At 34.0% G+C, this 21,882-nt stretch overlaps 3 protein-coding genes and 1 pseudogene across 4 annotated transcripts; 2 read left to right on the top strand and 2 right to left on the bottom strand.

The window, feature by feature from the left end:
* Positions 1-496: 496 nt before the first annotated feature.
* LOC116109561 (amino acid transporter AVT6E) lies at positions 497-2,452 on the top strand. The gene has a single exon (XM_031395787.1). The coding sequence runs from the start codon at positions 696-698 to the stop codon at positions 2,022-2,024; it is 1,329 nt and encodes a 442-aa protein (XP_031251647.1). The 5' UTR covers positions 497-695; the 3' UTR covers positions 2,025-2,452.
* Positions 2,453-8,546: 6,094 nt separating this feature from the next.
* On the top strand, positions 8,547-11,348 carry LOC116109559 (annotated as a pseudogene).
* A 4,181-nt stretch (positions 11,349-15,529) lies between these two features.
* Positions 15,530-16,332, bottom strand: LOC116109553 (protein SINE3-like). The gene is made up of 3 exons (XM_031395782.1): positions 16,214-16,332; positions 16,037-16,135; positions 15,530-15,858 (listed from the first exon to the last, which is right to left on the bottom strand). Exons 1-3 carry the CDS (start codon positions 16,301-16,303, stop codon positions 15,532-15,534), a joined length of 516 nt encoding a protein of 171 aa, XP_031251642.1. The 5' UTR covers positions 16,304-16,332; the 3' UTR covers positions 15,530-15,531.
* Positions 16,333-16,600: 268 nt separating this feature from the next.
* Positions 16,601-20,919, bottom strand: LOC116109564 (zinc finger protein 830). Of its 2 annotated transcripts, none has more exons than XM_031395792.1 (8): positions 20,778-20,919; positions 20,592-20,691; positions 20,057-20,291; positions 19,384-19,669; positions 18,741-18,816; positions 18,589-18,635; positions 18,271-18,484; positions 16,601-16,957 (listed from the first exon to the last, which is right to left on the bottom strand). In XM_031395792.1, the coding sequence occupies exons 1-7, from the start codon at positions 20,867-20,869 to the stop codon at positions 18,298-18,300; spliced, it is 1,023 nt and encodes a 340-aa protein (XP_031251652.1). In that variant the 5' UTR covers positions 20,870-20,919; the 3' UTR covers positions 16,601-16,957; positions 18,271-18,297. The 2 variants fall into 2 exon arrangements, with proteins under 2 accessions (XP_031251652.1, XP_031251651.1); XM_031395791.1 differs by having other exon boundaries at positions 16,602-16,957; positions 18,277-18,484.
* Positions 20,920-21,882: the final 963 nt, after the last annotated feature.

Here is a 21,882-nt window from a genome sequence, read left to right as displayed (position 1 = left end):
TTAAAATCACTTTCAAAATTACCGTTGGGTTTCTTTATAACCTCCTTTACAAAACTCACTTTACTGGTCAACTCACTTATCATTTATGACCATCTCCAATAATTACTAAATGGTATTAATTTAAGGGTGAAAATTAAAATAAATATAACCGAGGTATTATGTTGAGATTTCGCTAAAGCCCCGCGGGAATATTGCGTTTACTCGAAGACTAGATCTAAAAAAAGAAACTTTAAATTAATTCAACTAAATTAAAAAAAAAAAAAAGTCCACGTGGGAAAGAAATCCACCAATAAGAAAGCCTGAGTCTTTCGGAATAGTCATTCCTAGTGTTAGGTTGTTGAACCAGAGAAAAGCCACGAACCAGATCAAAAACATCCTTAAAGACAAACAGTTGACCCTGAGATCCAGGGTTCGCTCTCCATTCAATTTTTCACAATTCCTTTCATGTTTTTTGTAAGTCTTGATCTTCTTACCTACATTTTCTTTCTTGTGTTTTGTTTTGTTTTGTTTTTGTAATTTTTAGATCTTTCGTTTCTTTGTAATTGTTCTTGCCGCAATGGATAGTATTATACAGCTATATCCAAGGACTTTTCTGTAGAGTTACAAATACATGATAGTTCACCAAATCCAAGATCTTCCCAAAAAACCCACATCAAAATCCCATCTTGATGATGAAAACGGATTTGAATTGAAGAATGCCAATGATCATAAGCTTAGTTGATGATCCTGATGATGATACTGATGTTCATCCCCTTATACATGGTCAAAACAATAATGGGTCTGGTACTTATGGGGCTGTTTTTAATTTAACCACCACTATTATTGGTGCTGGGATGATGGCCTTGCCTGCTACTATGAAAGTTCTTGGATTGACTTTAGGGTTTTTGTTGATAATCTTTATCGGCATTTTGTCAGAAATTAGTGTTGAATTGTTAGTGAGGTATTCGGTTTTTTGTAAGGCGTCGTCGTATGGAGAAGTTGTGCAATATGCATTGGGTAGGCCTGCTAGGGTTTTGTCTGAGATTTGTATAATTATAAATACTGGTGGTGTTTTGGTAGTGTATTTGATCATTTTGGGCGATGTTATGTCGGGTTCACCTCATCATACTGGAGTTTTCGATCAATGGTTAGGGAATGGGATGTGGGATCATAGGAAATTGTTGGTTCTTATTGTCGTGGTGGTTTTTCTTGCACCGCTTTGTGTGTTGGATAGGATTGAATCTTTGAGCTTGACTTCAGCTGCATCTGTGGCCCTCGCTGTGGTGTTTGTTGTGGTATGTTTTGTGGTTGCATTTATTAAGCTTGTTGAAGGGAAAATTGAGCCTCCGAGGATGAGTCCTGAACTTGGGTCAAAGACTGCGATTTTGGATTTGCTTGTGGTGATTCCAATTATGACAAATGCATATGTTTGCCATTTTAATGTACAACCTATTTATAATGAGCTTGAAGGGCGGTCTCCTCAGAAGATGAATCGGGTGGGGAGAATTACGATTATCCTTTGCATTGTGGTTTATTTATCAACTGCCACATCAGGGTATTTACTTTTTGGGAAGGGCACTGAGTCTGATGTGCTGACCAATTTTGACAAGGATCTTGGGATCCGTTTCAGCTCTGCATTGAACTATATTGTACGGATTGGGTACATTCTTCATTTGATTCTTGTTTTCCCTGTTATTCATTTCTCGTTAAGACAGACTGTAGATGCCTTGGTGTTTGTGGGGTCAGCTCCGCTCATAGAGAGTAAGAAGAGGTCGTTGACTTTAACAGTGGTTCTATTGGTCTGCATTTATTTTGGTTCTACCACGATTCCCAACATTTGGACCGCTTTCAAGTTTACAGGGGCAACGACAGCACTGACATTAGGTTTTATATTCCCATCTCTTGTGGCTTTAAGGTTAAGTCGGCAAGGAGAGGGTTTAAGCGTTATGGAGAGGTTTGTGTCGTGGTTGATGTTAGTATTGGCCATTGTAGTAAGCATTATTGGAGTTATTGGCAACATATATAGCCTCGAAAAATCTGATTGATTCTATTCTTGGTTATTGCTTGCGATGTTTTGTTATGTATTAATCTGGTGAATGTTATACAGTCAGGGGGTGAGAAATAGCTTTTATGTTTTTCTGATGCCAACATCCAAATGCAATTAGATGCCGATTTTGCTAAGAAGTTAAGAGAAAAGCCGGAAATTGCTGAGAGGGTGCTCATGTTACAGATTTGATGTGTTTAATACACTCTTCATAGCAGCTCCAATAAGTTTACTCACCATAGAAGGAATGTTTAGGGAGAATACCTCTATGGAAGCATCATACGACGGATCTAAGTTAATGAAATTTTTTGTCTGATTAACATATTGATAGGTTTTCCTAGTTCCAAATAATGTTGTTCTTTGTTTTTTTTTTTTTCACATGAACACTGTTATAATTTGTATAAGTACAGCAACAGCATTGTTGTTGAATTGAATACATTCATTATTTTATATTTCATTTAAATAAGCTTCTTGTCATTTGCTTGGATAAAAGGTTTTAATTGTGAGAGTTGCTGCTTTCATTTGAGGGTTTGTCTAATTTAGAGTCCCATGTTTAGACAATAGACTATGAAACCTCAAGGAACATTGATGAAATTTTCACTTCATTTTTAACCTGAAGCTTGTTTTCATCAGATATAAGCTTTGGTACAGTGAAAAGATAAAAGGAGCATCTCATAGGTGGTACTTGCATGCCAGGCATTTTCATATGAGACTCGTAAAAAACCTCCATGAAAGAAACTCCATAACAATCTCCGGTACACTTGAGATTGCGCAAGTTTACTTGTTTGAGGGGTGTAAGCCAAACTCTCAATCTACACTATGTTTCCTATCTTCATTGGAAGCTATATATTTTACTAGCATTTACTAATTACAGAAACTCATATTCCATTGAAATGTCTAAGGCACCTAACTGTTGTTGGCTGCAGCAGGATAATTAGTTTTAGTTATGCATATGAACAGATAAAGTCGCCTTTTTCCAGTAAGTAAAGCAGTCTTCTTTTCGGTTGATTTTTTTAGCTTGAAATGTGTTTGATTTCCGTTATTGGGATCATTATCTGCACTACCTTATCTAACAGCTGCTTTTAAACTTCCGTTTCCTGTATTAGACGTGGCAAGAGTTTGGCATTGCAATTGCAAATGAAATAGTAGAACTTCACATTAACTTATTAATAGATTACAGACTCGTAAGAGACAAATAGAATGCTATCACACATATATTTAAAATAAAATTCTTCTTAAATAGAAAATTGTTAAATATGTTATACAAAGACATCAAATATATTTACATAATAACACTAAACAAATAATAATCACAATATGATAAATAAGGTTCAAAATAGTAAATGTCCCAAGTTAATTATAATCACTATACATTATAAAAACTATCACATATAAAATATTTAAAAATTTGGTTTGGTGTTGACCCAAAAGAAATATAGACTTTTATGAACCGACTTCGTATAGACTCTCTTCGTTAGGGTATAACACTCTGTTGTTCAAGGGTTTCGTGGGTCAAATTGTCATTCTATAGTTTTTAACTAATATAATCATAGTTATAGTAATTATCAAAGTGAAAATTAGTATAAGAATTCCTCAATGTACCAATGGAAAATGATAATGTAAAATCTAAAATTCAACTTTTGGCATTATGTTTTTAAATTTATATCGTTACAATTAGGGGTGCAAACAGCTGAGCTGCTCGCAAGTGAGTTGAGCTCAAGTAGCTTTTGTCAAGTTGAGCTTAATAATACTTGACTTGAGTAGCTCGTGAGCTTACTTGAGCTCGACATTTATAATCCTATATCATAGTAAATTTCGATGTGGTTATTGGGCTGTTAACGGTGATTGTGATAGTGACCTGTGGAGAATATGCGCGACGAAGAAGGGAGATTGAGAGGTGGATAAGAAAGAGTTGATGGAATAATGAGGTGACTCTGGAGAAAGAGAGAGGTAGAAGATGTCGAGGCAATCAAGGAGGAGGATGAGGGTGAGGAGAGTGAAGCAGAAGAAACAACAAACAAGTTTAGAAGTTTAGGGTGAGAGAGGCGTTTGAAACGTTGCCTTTTTGGGAGGAGGGATGGGTAGATTAGGTCATTGGGGATCTGAATGATGAAGTGCCACATTGGTCATATATCTATCAAGCTCAGCTCACAATTGAAGCTCGAGCTTGAGTTTTGACTATTCCAGCCAAGCCGAGCTCAAACTTATCAATACTCGGCCGATTGCAACTTGATACAATAATGTTTTTAATATTAAATATTTTAATTTTTTACTGATTAAGTATGGAGGCAACAACAAGCTTAGCTCAAAAAAGATATGCAATTTAAGTTATCTTATTTTGACTTCCTCAATTTGACATTTTTTTTTTTTTTTTAGTATAAAAACAAATTTTAATACATGATACATTTTTAAGTTTCAATAAATACTGAATATTATGATACAAAAATGGAATAAATTATAATTTTATTCTCACATGCATAGAAAAATTAAAGGAAATAACAGAAATACATTGTTTGGGAGAAAAAAAATTGAAAGAATATGGGCCATTAGGTAATTGCGATAGAATGACTCTGTCACTTAGTTAGGCCCATTTTGGTCCCAATAGCATTAATTATTTTTATTTTCTTACAACCTTGTTTTGAGAACTTACTGATTGAAGACATTTATTTATTTACGTATAAAAACATTTTATATAGCTGTAATATCCAAATTATATGACGAATATAATTATATGGTACATATATTTGGTAATTTATACTCACAAAAAGTATATTATTTTGGGAGGAGGCTAGAGGGAAACGGCTTATGTAATAGCATCAAAGTCGAACGTTTTGCTTTTTTGACATATTTCGAAGTTAAAATCACTTTCAACACCGTTGGGCTTCCTTATAACCCTTTCAAAACTCATCCTTTACTGGTCAACCTCACTTATCATTTTTGACCATCTCCAATAATTACTAATGGTATTATTTAAGGGTGAAATTAAAATAAATATAACCAGAGGTATTATGTTGAGATTCGCTAAAGCTCCCGCGGGATATTGCGTTTACTCGAACTAGATCTAAACAAAGAAACTTTAATAATTAATTAATCACAATTAAAAAAAACAAAAGTCCACGTGGGAAAAAATCCACCAATAAGAAACGCCTGAGTCTTTCGGAATAGTCATCTCCAGTCTGTTATTTTGTTGAACCAGAGAAAAGCCACGAACCATAACAAAACACTCTAAAGACAAACAGTTGACCCTGAGATCCAGGGTTCCTCTACTCCATTCAATTTCTTCACATTCCTTTCAGGTTTTTTGTAAGTCTTGATCTTCTTACCTACATTTTTTTTTGTTTTTTTTGTTTGTTTTGTTTTTTTTTTTAATTTTTAATCTTTCGTTTCTTTGTAATTGTTCTTGCCGCAATGGATAGTATTATACAGCTATATCCAAGGACTTTCTGTAGAGTTACAAATACATATATTCCAAATCCAGATCTTCCCAAAAAACCCCACATCAAAATCCCATCTTTTTGTGATGGATCGAATGACACGGACTTTGTAATGTCGGAAGATATGCCACTGGTCATAGACTGCTCTTATGGTTGTGACTATCCTATGATTGATACTGTATTTTCCATGACGTGCCCCCTTATCATACTTCTGAATTTGAATTCTTTAAACACTAATAAGTTAAGGATGGTCACTATAACTCTTATCTGATTAGTTAAGGTATGGACAAACTAGTTAGTAAAAAGAGGTTTTGTAAGTTTCTGAATTCGAATCATCTAGACACTAATAATGGTAGCTATGAAGACTCTTATCTGATCGATAACTCCAGAGTCTTGAGCGATTAGTTAAGATGCAAGTAAGTTAGTTCGGATGTCCCGATGATAAAAAAAACAAGAACAAAAACTCCTCTTTCGCTTCATGATTGCAAGAATTTTGATAGCTATTACAAAATGAGATTATTAAACAAAGAAAATTCTCTTTATAATCTCAACCTTAATTCTCCTTAATATAAATTATAAATAAAATTTAATCGTTTTTTAACACTAAAGGACAAAAATCTTATGTATGATTATTCATATATAAATTAGAGTCTGTTTGATACGGTTTATTCAACCACAAGTAGAAGAAGAGTTCTTGAAAATATAGTTTTTATGAAAAACTGTTAGTTGTTTGATTAAAGAAAATGCAAAAGAGTTTTCTAGTATTAATTTACCAAAAAGGACTTTATATACAAGAATAAATCAAGTCAAATTTTATAATATTTAATAGAAATATTTTTGAAATTTTAACACTTCGAATAATCTCAAAAAGAGCTTATGAGAGAAACCGTATAATAACTTATGAATAATACTTTGGGTACTAACGAATGGGTACTAATCTGTGTACTAACTAAAGTATAGTACGGGTACTATACTTTAGTTAGTACACAGATTAGTACCCATCCGTTAGTACCTATAGCATCACTCATAACTTATTTAAAATTTTATAAATGCTTTTAAAAGTGTTTATAATTTTAAATAAGTTTTTTTTTTCTTTTTCCCAATAAATACGCTTAGTCAAACAGACTTTTATTCTAATTAACAAAAATTAAAGTTTAAATGAAAATGAAAATTAAATTTTCTATATTTGAGACTCGTTGATTAAATGAAGATTTCGGATACGTTATTAGTTAAAAAAGACATTGGATTCAAATCTTGAATAGTGTACTATAAGTCAAGATTATAATGCTATAAGAAGTGAGATTTGCCATTTGATAATATTATATTAATATTTTATCAAACAGTTTAGTATTAATTAACATAACAGTGTGATTATAGTAATAATGATTTGATGGGGAATTGGAGAAATTTAAAGCGAAAAATCCAAATATTAATACTGTAGGCCCCAAACAAACAAAATTGGAAATTCAAAATAAGTGTAATTGACCTTTAAAACCTGTCCTGGCCTGGGCCTCCTAAATTTTGACCTTAAATGCTAATACCCACAAAGTAAAACGACAGTGTTTAAAACGTCACTAACAAGAATTGTAATAACAAATAATTTATTTTGCACTATTATTGCCGACATGACGACGGTGAGAGACGCTGTTTGATAAAAATATCAATTTATAGAAAATCAAAAGAAACAAATTCTGTTATGGGCCTTGTTTACGGCCCAATTATGTTCTTGCCCCATTGAGACTGTTTTTGTAATAATTATTTTAACGTGCAAATCAAATGTGAACGTCTTTTGATTGTTAGAGTTTGTGAAATGAGCGTTTAGATGCTCACCTTTGATTTGCACGTTAAAAATCTCAGGGTGTTCACTTTGGAGAATTTTCAATTTTTGTAAAGTCGTAATACATATATATATTTTTTTGTTGATCGGGAGTGTTTGGATAGATTGCGTGCACCTCAACTAATTCTTCGGAACCCTAAAAATTAAAATTAGCGATCAGGTAAGCCCCTATGTAGACACCCTATTAGGGTTTACGGAGACTTGAACTCAAGAGCTTATAAAACCTCTTTTTGTTTTTTTATCGTCATACCACCTAATGGTGATCGAAAAGTATGTAATAATTGAATTATAAAATAAATATCGTAATAATAGTTATGATAAGGTTGAGTTGAATGAGTTTGATATAGTAAGGAAATTAGGAAGGTGTTCTGGGAAATGGACAGAAGGAATCAAATATGGAGGTTTGATTGGATAGTGATGTATTGTTTTTATATGAAGATAAAATATATTAAAAATTAAAAACAGGTACCTTTCATGTTGACGTCAAAACAGCTGGGTCTTGATGTAATTGTCAGCTTGGCCTTAAAATTCAACCAGTTTTAACTTCCAATATTCAATTCAATGTTCAAAATATTAATGCTATCACACATTATATTAAAAAAATAATAAAATTCTTCTTAAATAGAAAATTGTTACAAATATTGTATATCAAAGACATCAAAATATATATTAACATAATCACTTAAACAAATAAATCACAAATATGATTAAATAAGGTTCAAAATAAGTAAATGCCCAAAAGTTATTATAAATCACTAATACATTAAAAAACTATCCACTCATAAAATATTACAAATTTAGGTTTGGTGTTGACCCAAAAGAAATATAGAATTATGAACCGACTTCGATAGAACTCTCTTCGTTAGGGTATAACACTCTTGTGTTCAAGGGTTTCGTGGGTCAATTTCATTCTAATGTTTTTAACTAATATAATCTAAGTTATAGTAATTACAAAGTGAAAATTATTATAAGAATTCCTCAATGTACCAAAGATAATGGAAAATTGAAATTAAATCTAAAATTCAACTTTTTGGCATTATGTTTTAAAATTATAGTTCCAATTAGGGGTGCAAACAGCTAGCGCTCGCAAGTGAGTTGAGCTCAAGTAGCTTTGTGTCAAGTTGAGCTTAATATACTTGACTTGAGTAGCTCGTGAGCTTACTTGAGCTCGACATTTATCTCCTATATCATAGTAAATTTCGATGTGGTTATTGGGACTGTTACGGTGATTGTGAAGTACCTGTGGAGAAATATGCAAAGACAAGAAGGGAGATTGAGAGGTTTGATAGAAATAGAGTTGATGGAATATGAGGTGACTCTGGAGAAAGATGAGGTAGAAGATGCGAGGCATGGCAAGGAGGAATGAGGTGAGGAGAGTGAAGCAGAAGAAGAGACAACAACAAGTTTAGAAGGTTTAGGGTGAGAGAGGCGTTTGAAACGGTTCCTTTTTGGGAAGGGTTGGTAGATTAGGTCATTGGGGATCTGAATGATGTAAGTGCACAATTGGTCATATATCTATCAAGCTCAAGCTCACAATTGAAGCTCGAGCTTGAGTTTTGACTATTCCAGCCAACCGAGCTCAAACTTATCAATACTCGGCCGATTGCAACCTTAGATCAAATGTTATTTAATATTAAATATTTTAATTTTTTAATACTGTTAAGTATGAGGCAACAACAAGCTTAGCTCAGAAAAAAGATGATGCAATTTAGGTTATCTTATTTGACTTCCTCAATTTGACATTTTTTTTTTTTTTTTAGTATAAAACAAATTTTAATACATGATACATTTTTAAGTTTCAATAAATACTAATATTATGATACAAAAATGGAATAATTATAATTTTTCTCACATGCATAGAAAAATTAAAGGAATAACAGAAATACATTGTTTGGGAGAAAAAAAATGAAAGAATATGGGCCATTAGGTAATTAGTGGACTATGAACTCTTGTCACATATTAGGCCCATTTTGGCCCAATAGCATTAATATTTTTTTTTCTTACACGCTTGTTTGAGAACTTACTGATTGAAGACATTTATTTAATTACGTAAAACATTTTATATAACTGTAATATCCAAATTAATATGACAAATAAATAATTATATGGTACATATATTTGGTAATTTATACTCACCAAAAAGTTGTTATTATTTTGGAGGAGGCCAGAGGAAAACGGCTTATTTTAGATCACAAGTCGACGTTTGTGCTTTTTTGACTATTTCGAAGTTAAAATCACTTTCAACACCGTTGGGTCCTTATAACCTCTTCCAAAACTCACTACTTTCTGGTCAACCCCACTTATCATTTTTGACCATCTCCAATAATTACTAAATGGTATTATTTAAGGGTGAAATAAAATAAATATAACCAGAGGTATTATGTTGAGATTTCGCTAAAGCTCCCGCGGTATTGCGTTTACTCGAAGGCTAGATCTAAACAAAGAAACTTAATAAATTAATTAATCACGAATTAAAAAAACAAAAAAGTCCACGTGGGAAAAAAATCCACCAATAAGAAAACCTGAGTCTTTCGGAATAGTCATCTCCAGTCTGTTATGTTGTTGAACCAGAGAAAAGCCACGAACCAGATCAAAAACATCTTAAAGACAAACAGTTGACCCTGAGATCCAGGGTTCCTCTACTCCATTCAATTTCTTCACAATTCTTTCATGTTTTTTGTAAGTCTTTGATCTTCTTTACCTACATTTTTTGTTTTTGTTTTTGTTTTGTTTTTTTTTTAATTTTTAGATCTTTCGTTTCTTTGTATTGTTCTTGCCGCAATGGAGTATATTATACAGCTATATCCAAGGACTTTCTGTAGAGTTACAAATACATAATAGTTCACCAAATCCAAGATCTTCCAAAAAAACCCACATCAAAATCCCATCTTTGATGATGAAAACGGATTTGAATTGAAGAATGCCAATGATCATAATGTTTTAGTTGATGATCCTGATGTGATACTGATGTTCATCCCCTTATACTGGTCAAAACAATAGTGGGTCTGGTACTTATGGGGCTTTTTTTAATTTAACCACCACTATTATTGGTGCTGGGATGATGGCCTTGCCTGCTACTATGAAGTTCTTGGATTGACTTTAGGGTTTGTGTTGATAATCTTATCGGCATTTTGTCAGAATTAGGTTGAATTGTTAGTGAGGTATTCGGTTTTTTGTAAGGCTCGCGTATGGAGAAGTTGTGCAATATGCATTGGGTAGCCTGCTAGGGTTTTGTCTGAGATTTGTATAATTATAAATACTGTGGTGTTTTGGTAGTGATTTGATCATTTTGGGCGATGTTATGTCGGGTTCACCTCATCATACTGGAGTTTTCGATCAATGGTTAGGGAATGGGAGTGGGGATCATAGGAAATTGTTGGTTCTTATTGTCGTGGTGGTTTTTCTTGCACCGCTTTGTGTGTTGGATAGGATGAATCTTGACTTGACTTCATTGCATCTGTGGCCCTCGCTGTGGTGTTTGTTGTGGTATGTTTTGTGGTTGCATTTATTAAGCTTGTTGAAGGGAAAATTGAGCCTCCGAGGATGAGTCCTGAACTTGGGTCAAAGACTGCGATTTTGGATGGCTTGTGGTGATCCTATGACAATGCATATGTTTGCCATTTTAATGTACACCCTATTTATAATGAGCTTGAAGGGCGGTCTCCTCAGAAGATGAATCGGGTGGGGAGAATTACGATTATCCTTTGCATTGTGGTTATTTATCAACTGCCATCAGGGTATTTACTTTTTGGAAGGGCACTGAGTCTGATGTGCTGACCAATTTTGACAAGGATCTTGGGATCCGTTTCAGCTCTGCATTGAACTATATTGTACGGATGGGTACATTCTTCATTTGATTCTTGTTTTCCCTGTTATTCTTTCTCGTTAAGACAGACTGTAGATGCCTTGGTGTTTGGGGGTCAGCTCCGCTCATAGAGAGTAAGAAGAGTCGTTGACTTTAACAGTGGTTCTATTGGTCTGCATTTATTTTGGTTCTACCACGATTCCCAACATTTGGACCGCTTTCAGTTTACAGGGGCAACGACAGCACTGACATTAGGTTTTATATTCCCATCTCTTGTGGCTTTAAGGTTAAGTCGGCAAGGAGAGGGTTTAAGCGTTATGGAGAGGTTTGTGTCGTGGTTGATGTTAGTAGTTGGCCATTGTAGTAAGCTTATTGGAGTTATTGGCAACATATATAGCCTCGAAAAATCTGATGATTCTATTCTTGGTTAGTCTTGCGATGTTTTGTTATGTATTAATCTGGTGAATGTTATACAGTCAGGGGGTGAGAAATAGCTTTATGTTTTTCTGATGCCAACATCCAAATGCAATTAGATCCGTTGCTAGAATTAGAGAACGGAATTGCTGAGATGCTCATGTTACAGATTTGATGTTTTAATACACTCTTGCATAGCAGCTCCGATAATTTACTCACCATAAAGGAATGTTAGGAGAATCCTCTGGAAGCATCATACAACGGATCTAAGTTAATGAAATTTTTTGTCTGATTAACATATTGATAGGTTTTCCTAGTTCCAAATAATGTTGTTCTTTGTTTTTTTTTTTTTTTCACATGAACACTGTTATAATTTGTATAAGTACAGCAACAACTGTTGTTGATTGAATACATTCATTATTTTATATTCATTTAATAAGCTTCTTGTCATTTGCTTGGATAAAAGTTTTAATTGTGAGAGTTGCGCTTTCATTTGAGGGTTTGTCTAATTTAGAGTCCCAGTTTAGACAATAGCATGAAACCTCAGGAACATTGATGAAATTTTCACTTCATTTTTAACCTGAACTTTTTTCATCAGATATAAGCTTTGGTACAGTGAAAAGATAAAAGGAGCATCTCATAGGTGGACTTGCATGCCAGGCAGTTTCATTGAGACTCGTAAAAAACCTCCATGAAAGAAACTCCTAACAATCTCGTACACTTGAGATGCGCAGTTACTTGTTTGAGGGGTGTAGCCAAACTCTCAATCTACACTATGTTTCCTATCTTCATTGGAAGCTATATATTACTACATTTACTAATTACAGAAACCCATATACCATTGAAATGTCTAAGGCACCTAACTGTTGTTGGCTGCAGCAGATAATTAGTTTTTAGTTATGCTATGAACATAAGTCGCCTTTTCCAGTAAGTAAAGCAGTCTTCTTTTCGGTGATTTTTTTAGCTTGAAATGTGTTTGATTTCCGTTATTGGGATCATTATCTGCGCTACCTTATCTAACAGCTGCTTTTAAACTGCGTTTCCTGTATTAGATGTGAAAGAGTTTGGCATTGCAATTGCAAATGAAATAGTAGAACTCACTTAACTTATTAATAGATTACAGACTCGTAAGAGACATCCATGAAAAGGAAAGCTAGTATTACCTTATGTGCAATAAAATTAAGTTTGATAACAAATATTCAAAAAAAAAAAAAAAAAAATAAAAATAATCCATAGCTCCAATGGTATATATTTAACTATGATCAATCCAAATCAAGGACAGGAAAAAAATGGTCCTAATGGTGCAATCCTTCTAATATATGTTATTAAAAAAATTTTCTCCTAGACAAAGATGAGTAACATTTGTTTTAGAGAAAATATCCACAAGGTGCATGGTTTGCACTGGAAGAAACTTTATTTTGACTCACTAATTGGCTCTTACTCATAGACCAAGGTGATAATTATGTTTGTGAGTCGTTGGGGAACCATAATTTTGGCTCTGCAATTGAAATAGGCCCGGGCTTATCCACTAAACCTGCATTGCTACAGCACCTATAACCCCTAGAAAACTAATTTCATCTGGAAAATTCCAGCTGCTTCCATTTGTTAATAAAGGCTGATGGCTTTTTTACCTAGACCATTTTGAGCACAGCCAGTAAAAACTGCATTCCATGAGACTATGTCTCGTACAGGATATTCTTCGAAGACAGAAAAGCCATCTAGACTTCCACACTTGAAGCACATTGTATCAGTGCATTACACACACACCACACACACACACACACACGCAGACAGACTGATTGAGTCCATGTTTAAGTACAAGGCATGATTTGTTCCCCAAGCTTGGTTTGCCCATACTGCTACAAGCACTGAGAAGGCTATAAGTGCTAATTCTCTAGGTTTCTTCCTGTCCCTAACATTTGGAGAAACACTTTCAAGGCATTTTCAACTTGTCCAGCCTACACATATGCTGATATAACTGTCTCCAAGACACCTCATCCTGTTGAGGCATCTTTGGGAAAGTATTTAAAGCATCATTTGTATTTGTTGAGGTGGTTTGGAATTTTCTTCCTTTATAAGTGTGACAGTTATGCTCAAAATTTCATGCTATGGGTCCCTTCTTTTTTTAATTCAGTAATCACTACCCTTCATCATACTTATCAAAGATAAAGATAGTGCCATCAACAAAACATTAACAAATAGAATCAACAATGACTTACCCACTTTAAAAACAATTATCACAAAGCAATGAGCAGCACCAGAAACTGATTAATTCACTCAAATGCTTATGAGTAAATCTGTGATATTAATTCAGAGTAGAAGTCTGGGAAATGGTAAAGATTTGAACCTAATGACACTAGCATGAAGGGTTATGAAATGTATAATATTGCTGAGTTGATTTCTGTAAAATCTAAATTCAGGTTTCATATGCATCACGACTCAAACTAGAATCAAACTATTACTGTATCAACCAACTAAACTCAAGAGCTGAAAGAATATGACCGATCTACTTTGATGCCAGCTTCACTCAACCTGAAAAAATATATCAGTTTGTTAATTGATGGTAAAGAATAACCCTGAATGAAGAAATGGGTACATTGATTTTCATAAACCCTTTGAAGATATTAATTTGGCTGGCAAAATATTAAAGCCAAAGTATAGTGCTTTGTTAAAATGACTATTTTGACAGCGAGCTCACTAATTGTCCATAAAGATTATGTTCTAATAAAAAAATAAAAAATAAAAATAAATAAGCCATGCAGAAGCTGTATGACAGGTTCCCACAACGAGGCATGGATCGTGCATCAACAGTCATGACTATGTACCGGGGTTTGACAAACACAAATAGAGAAATGTCTCTAAATTATTATCTGTTCATGCATTCATGTATACATAGTATAAAGTCAAATGTTCCAACGTTATAGAGATATGTAGCCCAAAAATTTGGTGAGATGTAATGTCCGTTTGTCATCTTAATTCCAGCACCTATAATCCAACGTTTCAAGTAGTTAAAATAAATAAACAATTACACAAAATTGATGGAGAGACATGTGCTATGTAATTATGAGGGTTTACCACTTTCATCTCTAAGGTATGAAGATAATATGCTTTAAAAGTTCGGATTTCATTATCCTAGAGAATGAAATTCTGCAAGAAACGCTAGAGACTAAATCAAATCGTTTCACTTTCTTTGGACACCTAGGAATTGGCCTTTACTTAATGGTTAAACCAGATTTTGGCGTAAAGAAACTTGCTGATGGAAACTTTGCACACGCCCAACCCAATGATTACATTACAAACCTCAGATATCCCTTTGGTGGATTACACCATATTTTTGCGTTTAAGTACAGCTACCTCCCAAGTCATATATCATCATTCATAAACTAACAAAACTTTGGAGGATTACACCACTCGATTATTTTAAGTGCAGGTCATCCAATTCCACCATGCCTAAATCATCTCCCAAGATTTACTTCAAGCAAAGTCATCGTTAATAGTTATGGCTAATTCTCTTCTTACTAAGTTTCAGGCTCCTTTATTGACCTGTTAATCATTAATCTAACTGTCAAATTAGTTCTTAATCGTCCCGTCATCCCAAATTCTTTCTTATCTCTTCCTGTAACTCCTGAACGGATTCCTCTAAAACCTAATATCTTTGCTCTGTTCACAGTTTTGTAAGTTAAACGTTGGTTGCTCTAAACTATAGGTCTAACATTTAAAGAGTAACACTATATTGAATGAAGACTCAATTCAGTTTAAGCAACATTTTAGTAACATTGTGCCAGACAAGCTAAGGTTAACATGGACTAACAGATCATGTAAATGAAAACGTAAAAAGCTCAATTTATCGAATATGAAACTAACAACAACATGTATTGGAAACAATGAGGAAGATGCCAATCCAGTTACACTTCAAAAATTAATAACACGAAATTTCACTATAAGTCTAAATGCAGAGAACAATAGTTATTTCACCTACTTAGCGCCAAACAAGGAACCTCACCTCACAAGCAATAGATCATGTAGGCGGAGATCCACTGAAAGATCCTCCAGCGCCAGAATTGAAGAACAAAACCACCGACATTACAATAATCCAAATCAAGAAAAGAAGCAACACAATACGAATCTTCGCCAAAACAAGTTCATTAAAACGGTCTTTCTCTTCAGGCACTGTGTAGAGCTCCTCTACAATGATCTTAACAAGTGCATCCAGAAGTCTCTTAGACCGGGCCTCTATATCATTTGAGTTGGAAACTTGATTTTGAGCTTGTTTGAGAAGATTCGCCACTACTTCTCTCTCCAGTGAAATGACATCGAGCGGTTCCAACGAAGCTAGTGCAAAGCTCTTAAACGGAAGAAAAACAAATTTAGAACTACGAAATTTGAAAAACTGAGACGTCAATTTCAAACAGTCATTTCAGGCGATAACAACCGTATTCTGAATTTCTTTCACGGAAACACAAATTAGAAGCAGCAATAAAAAATTACAGAAAATAAAATAAAATTATCGAGCTGAAACATACTTCATCGGCGTCAGAAATCTGAGAGAAATCAGCAGGTTCTTTGACAGTATCCGTCAAAAGATTTTCAGGAACTGAAGTATCCAAATTCCTCTTTACCACCTGTGAAAGAGAAAAAAAAAAAAAAGCAATTAAGGAAAACGGATGAAAATTTGAGTTGAAGCTTTGAATTGTGATTACCTTCTTCTTCAATCGAGAGTCCTTGGATTTGCGATTCGCAAGATCGGATAGTCGCGATTGATCTTGCCGTGGAGTTTGAAAGCCTTCCATTTGGTTTGACACTTTGGCGTTTGGCTTTGGCTCTTTGAAACTGGCGGGAGTTTTGTAATTTCCTTATTATTGATATAGCGGAGACCGTGACTTTATATTAATGCATGTTAATTATTTTAATTGTATTAAATCTAAACCATTAAAAATACTTAGATTAATAACTCAAAAATTATGTTGAAAAAGCGAATTTTTCTTTTCTTTTTATGGTACTGGTAATTTATATATTGGAGACGCACTTTGATGATATTTCAGTTAAAAGTCAAAATATTTTGGTGATGTAAAAATGCTTTTACTTATAATATTACATAAACAAATTGGTGCTACAATACTTATTACCATTCTATTTAATAGACCTTGTTGAGAGATCAAAACTTCTTACTGCAAAAATAGAATAAAAACTATTAAGAGTTTTCAGCAATCATGTCTAAGTCTATGAATAACACAAAATGCAAATCAGTGATGAGTAACTTGGTGAAGCAGCTCAGGACCCCATGTGTCCCAACCAAAGAAGCCTTTTCATAGTTGAATATACAAGCTGCACCAATTTTGCAGTTCAGCTTCAGCACCCAGAGAATGAGGGTCTTGCATTACAATAATTCAGAAACGAGAGCCGGCGACTTTCGTTATAACAATTAGGTCACTTCATTCTTCCATCTGCAAAATTATCGGCGAAAATGATCAACATGCTCTCTACTTTATAGAATAAGGTATAATACGATATTTTTACATCTGTTTTCTAAGATTGTTTCCACGTCTCTAGAACATACAGAAAGCGAATGTTACTGGAAAGTGTAAATTATGAACATTATGCTTATAAGCCAATTGATTGCCAAGACATTACAAAATTCAAATGAATTTTCTTTTCTATTATTTAAACAGAAGTCAAATGAGAACATTGCTGCAACATGACTTCTCACATCTTTACCTGAATTAAAATAAAGATACCCTTAATTATATTACCTCAGCTTCATTTGGACAAGAAAGAGAGGAAGAAGGAGACAAAAGAACAAGGCCGAAAGAATAGATCTTAGAGAGAAAACGCAAGAAAATGATAAAAATTGAGTAGAATAAGGAGAAAAAAATAAAGAGGCAAGGAACTACAGATAAAAAGAGTTTAAGAGGAAAAGGGTAGGAAAAATAAGAGAGAAATGAAACACTAGGTCCAGTAACTTTCATAATCATTATTGCTCTATAATCTAAAATTGCATAAAGACTTTTATGGAGGGCTTGTTTAAAAGCAAATCTAAAGAAACTCAAATGAAAAACTGAAATCTACTTCAAATACGACAACCAAAATGTACTCAAACAAGTATTATCCATCAGGTTAGGCATCATGCGGTTTGCCAAACAAAACCATACTTCATTGATTTGGCTTGGTGTTCAACCCAATCCAAACTGAATCAACAAAGACGGTTTGCTTTGGTCGGGGTTTAGCCCCCCAAAAAATGATATTTTAACACTAGTCCAAAAAATTAACACAATGAGAATTATTTATCAAAGTGTAACTAAGGCACATCTAACTAAATTCAACACTAAGATAAGAAAAAATTACAGTTACTTTGTAAGGACAGTGATTAAGAGTGAAACGAAATATGAGTTTGATACATAAATGACCAGTTAAACAATTTCACAAGTCCATATTTTTTTTAATATTTATGACATTGATTTGGTTGGGTTCTTGTGGTTTGAAGATTTTCAAACCAAGTGAACTGCATAAGATCTGTTGCAACGAATCAAACTGCCAATTCAGCTCATTTTGGATGGTCTGATTCAGGTATTAAGCATGTAAGACTTTGTTCAGGATTATATATATATATATATATATATTGTTTTTCAGTTTGATTACACTATTAGGGACTTCTGACTTCAGGTATTTGTGAATCACTTTAATTTAAGAAACTTGTGACATTACTTGTTTGGGAATTTCTTTACTTGTACACATACCACCACTGGATAAAGAGAGAGACCTTTACCAGCAACTTTGGTGGAAGAAATCACAGGTGCTGAGCCCTCCAATCAATGGCAAAATTCTTTTCATCTTCATCTTCATCATCACTGGATGCCTCGTCATCAGTAGACTTGTTCTGAGCAAACTCAGAACTTTTGCTTCGTTTGGCTGACTTGGCGGCCTCCAACTCCATTTTCCTCTTCTTCAGAGCTTCCACTTTCTCCTTGTAGGCCCTGCAGGTAAAAAAAAATTGACCAATTGAGAATCATTAGTTAATAAAGATTAATACCAAAATAAGAATACAAGAATTCACTGCTGTTGGCCACACTGAACTTACTTTTGCTCCAACAGTTCATACTCTTGTATAGTTTCTGCAGCATCAAACTGCAATACAGATTATTAACATAAATTCAGTATGGTAAATCAAAAGGAAGACAAGACGGGAAATAATGGTTGAGGGACTAATACAATGAGACAAAAAAAGCAAACCTCATCTTCTTCCATACGGTTATCCACCTCTTGCAAATCCTCTTGGATCAACTTCTCAAATTCCTTATACTCGTCCCTGATCAGGATTTAACATAAACTCAAGATTACTGCTGATCCTATTTCAACAAACATATACAAGTAATACGATCCATCACATTTAAACTCAGAAAGTGCCAAGGAGCTTGTAGGGATCAATGAGAAAGAGTCATGCAAAAAAGATTAAAATGTGCAATAACTCTAAAATTATGAACCAGTGAACAATCATTTTAACTTTTAAAGTACTTTTCTAATGATATCTTCTGTCTTTCTGCCCTCTCCATGTATTATATATGGGACACAATACCCATCATATGAAATCACCCTTATCCCTCATGCTTCATCTGCCCTTAGTATGAATTTCATCAGGACACAGTGTTTGATACAAGTGGTTTTCAAGCCTTTCATCATATGTATTCGCCAGAGTACTGACATATTGAAGTTGACAGGTGGTTGGAAAGAGAAGTTCTATAAAAGTAGAGGACAAGTCTTCTCTTACAATCTACTTCCATTGAAGAAATAAAAAATGCAATTCTTTATCATCAATATTTTGAGTGAACTGGGGATTTAGGAACTAATATTAAAACATGATTCAGTAGGGACTTACTTAACATCTGGCTTAACAGGATTAATGCCACGAGCACGTAAATCTGCTTCTTTATTGTCAAAGAAACCTTCAGGAAGTGCTCCCTGTGGTTGCTTGGATTCTGAATCAGCCATCTTCGTTGATTTCTCAGAAAGCTCCCTAGCTGACTGAACTTTCTTTGTTTGTGTTGCATTACTAATAGGCAACCCATCCATCTTATTTTCAGAGTATAATCTTGCAGTTGCCTGAGTCTTGGCAGAACCCCCAGAGTTCCTGGATGAATCAGGATCCACCATCTTAACAGAATCTGTGAAAAGTGAAATTTCCAGTCATTTAAATCAACATTCAAAAAATCATTTTTCAAGAGATTGAAGCATTAACCGAATACTCAAAACCATGATTAACAACCAGATATGAAATAGATACCTAACATTAACAAATGGAAAATATACAACAATAGACAAATGTCTTTTAAGTAAAGAGGAAAAATGGTCTCTTTCGACATAAAGATGAGTAAAATCTATATTAAAGATTTAAACATGCCAATATAGTTATTAATTTATTATGGACCAATGTAGTATGATGAGTTCAATCACTAGCAAATTATTTGGAAATATATTAGATATCCTGTTATATGTGCGAGATCAACTGCAAAACTTTCAAGTACTAGGAAAAATCATAGACAAGTTCATACCAGTTTTTGGCTTCTTTGCCTCATTATCAAAAAAATCTGAAGGAAGAACAGAAGATGGTTGAGCTTTAGGTAATTGCTTCGGTGTTTGAGCTTCAGCTACTTTCTTTGACGGTTGAAGCTCTGAATTTTGCGACTCCAAACGATGTTCAGTTTTAGACAATGCATTACTAGGCTCGGATTTCGCATTACTAGCTTGAGTAACTCCAGTTGCACTAGCTTTGAGATTACTAATTGCCTACCCAACATAAGCTTTTCATTAAAAATTTCCAAACACAAGAAACTAAACAAAAGAATTCCAAGAAATTAGCATTCTCAAGAACAAGTGTTCAATGATGTATAAATAACCATTTCAATTAACTGAAGTAGAAGAAACTAAACTCCCCACTAGCAAGAATCATAAAATTTTATCAAAATCACAACATTAATTCTCAGTGAATTCTAGTTTAGACTCAAACTATCCCTAATAAGAATGAAAATTAATTGGAGAAAATAATAACTGAATTATCAAAAATTAGTAAAATATAAGCAGACTGACCTGATGGTGTTTACGCGAAGCTTGATGGGCGTCCCATTGAGACTCAGATTTCAAAACGACGTCGCAAACTCGACAAACGGGTTGATCGACTTCGTTATATCTGTAAATTCGATAAAAACAAAAGGTTAATGATTGTTATCTCATAGAAAAGAAACAAATTATTCGTTTTGAGTTTAGCATTTACACCTAACGAGAGGAGAGTTTATTCGCTTTTCCTTCTTTTGAGCGTTCAATTTAGCGCGAAACAACGCCTTCTTCTTCGCTTGTGCGTCATCCATTTTTTTAATTTCTTTTGTTTACTCAGACTCTCCACCAGGGAACAAACAGAGAAAAGCAATGGAGTTCCAGAAGCAGGTTGCGGGTCAGAGGGAGAAGAAAATCTGGGTTCGGGTTGGGTTAGGTTAGGGTACCCACGTTTGAGCTAATGGGCGGGCTTGCAAACAATGAATTGGGCTTTGGCGGTTGTGCTAACTGCTAAGTACACTCCAGATTTAACTAAGTAACGCGGCTTTGCTTTTGTGGAAAAATTGTATAAATGAATTGGGTAGTGATCTTTAGCCCACATATTTTTATCATTAGTCCCCACCCTCAATTTAAAAAGGGCCAGAAATGTAATTTTAATTTATCTCTTTATTTAAAATTTCAGAAAGATAATTTTTTTTTTTTTTGGTAACCGAGGTGTCCGAGTTAAGTCACGCGCACCTCAATATCCTTGTGCCCCCTCATTGAACACCTTATAAGCCGAAAAGACTGGGTAAGTCACAGTGTAGTACGTGGCCTCCAGGTTTGAACAAAAAAAATCAATGAAGGGAGCAAATCTCCTTGACCGTCAAACCAACCTTTGGATTATATAACTCTCACGTGAAAGTAATTATTAATATTTAGCACAATTTTTTTTTTCAAATGTCTTTACTATGAAAAGTAAATGTTTATAGCAAAATTTTAGAGAAAATCTCAGGCCTGAGGAAATTACAATTTCAAGCATGGTAAAAATTTACCCAAATTATAAAAATTTAAAATATTTCTTTTTTAAAATTTTAATTTAACTCCCATTCAAAATTCTCAAAAGTTTGAGTGAAATATACAAAATTATGAAGGATTTTAATCATTTAAAGTATTAAAATCTATACTGGAGGTTTCCACAATTTAATATAACTGGGCCTACAAATATATGATGATAATGAAACACGTGGGGGTTAGCTTGACGGTTAAAAAAGTTTATTCCCTTCATTAACTTTATGGGTTCGAAACATCTTGAGATTATCTACCATATTTGTGACCTATCTTGGAG

The sequence above is a fragment of the Pistacia vera genome, unplaced genomic scaffold, assembly GCF_008641045.1.
Source record: "Pistacia vera cultivar Batoury unplaced genomic scaffold, PisVer_v2 Contig582, whole genome shotgun sequence".
Lineage (NCBI taxonomy): Eukaryota > Viridiplantae > Streptophyta > Magnoliopsida > Sapindales > Anacardiaceae > Pistacia > Pistacia vera.
The sequence above is the reverse complement of the archived record's forward strand: the minus strand, read 5'-3'. Positions and strand labels throughout refer to the sequence as shown.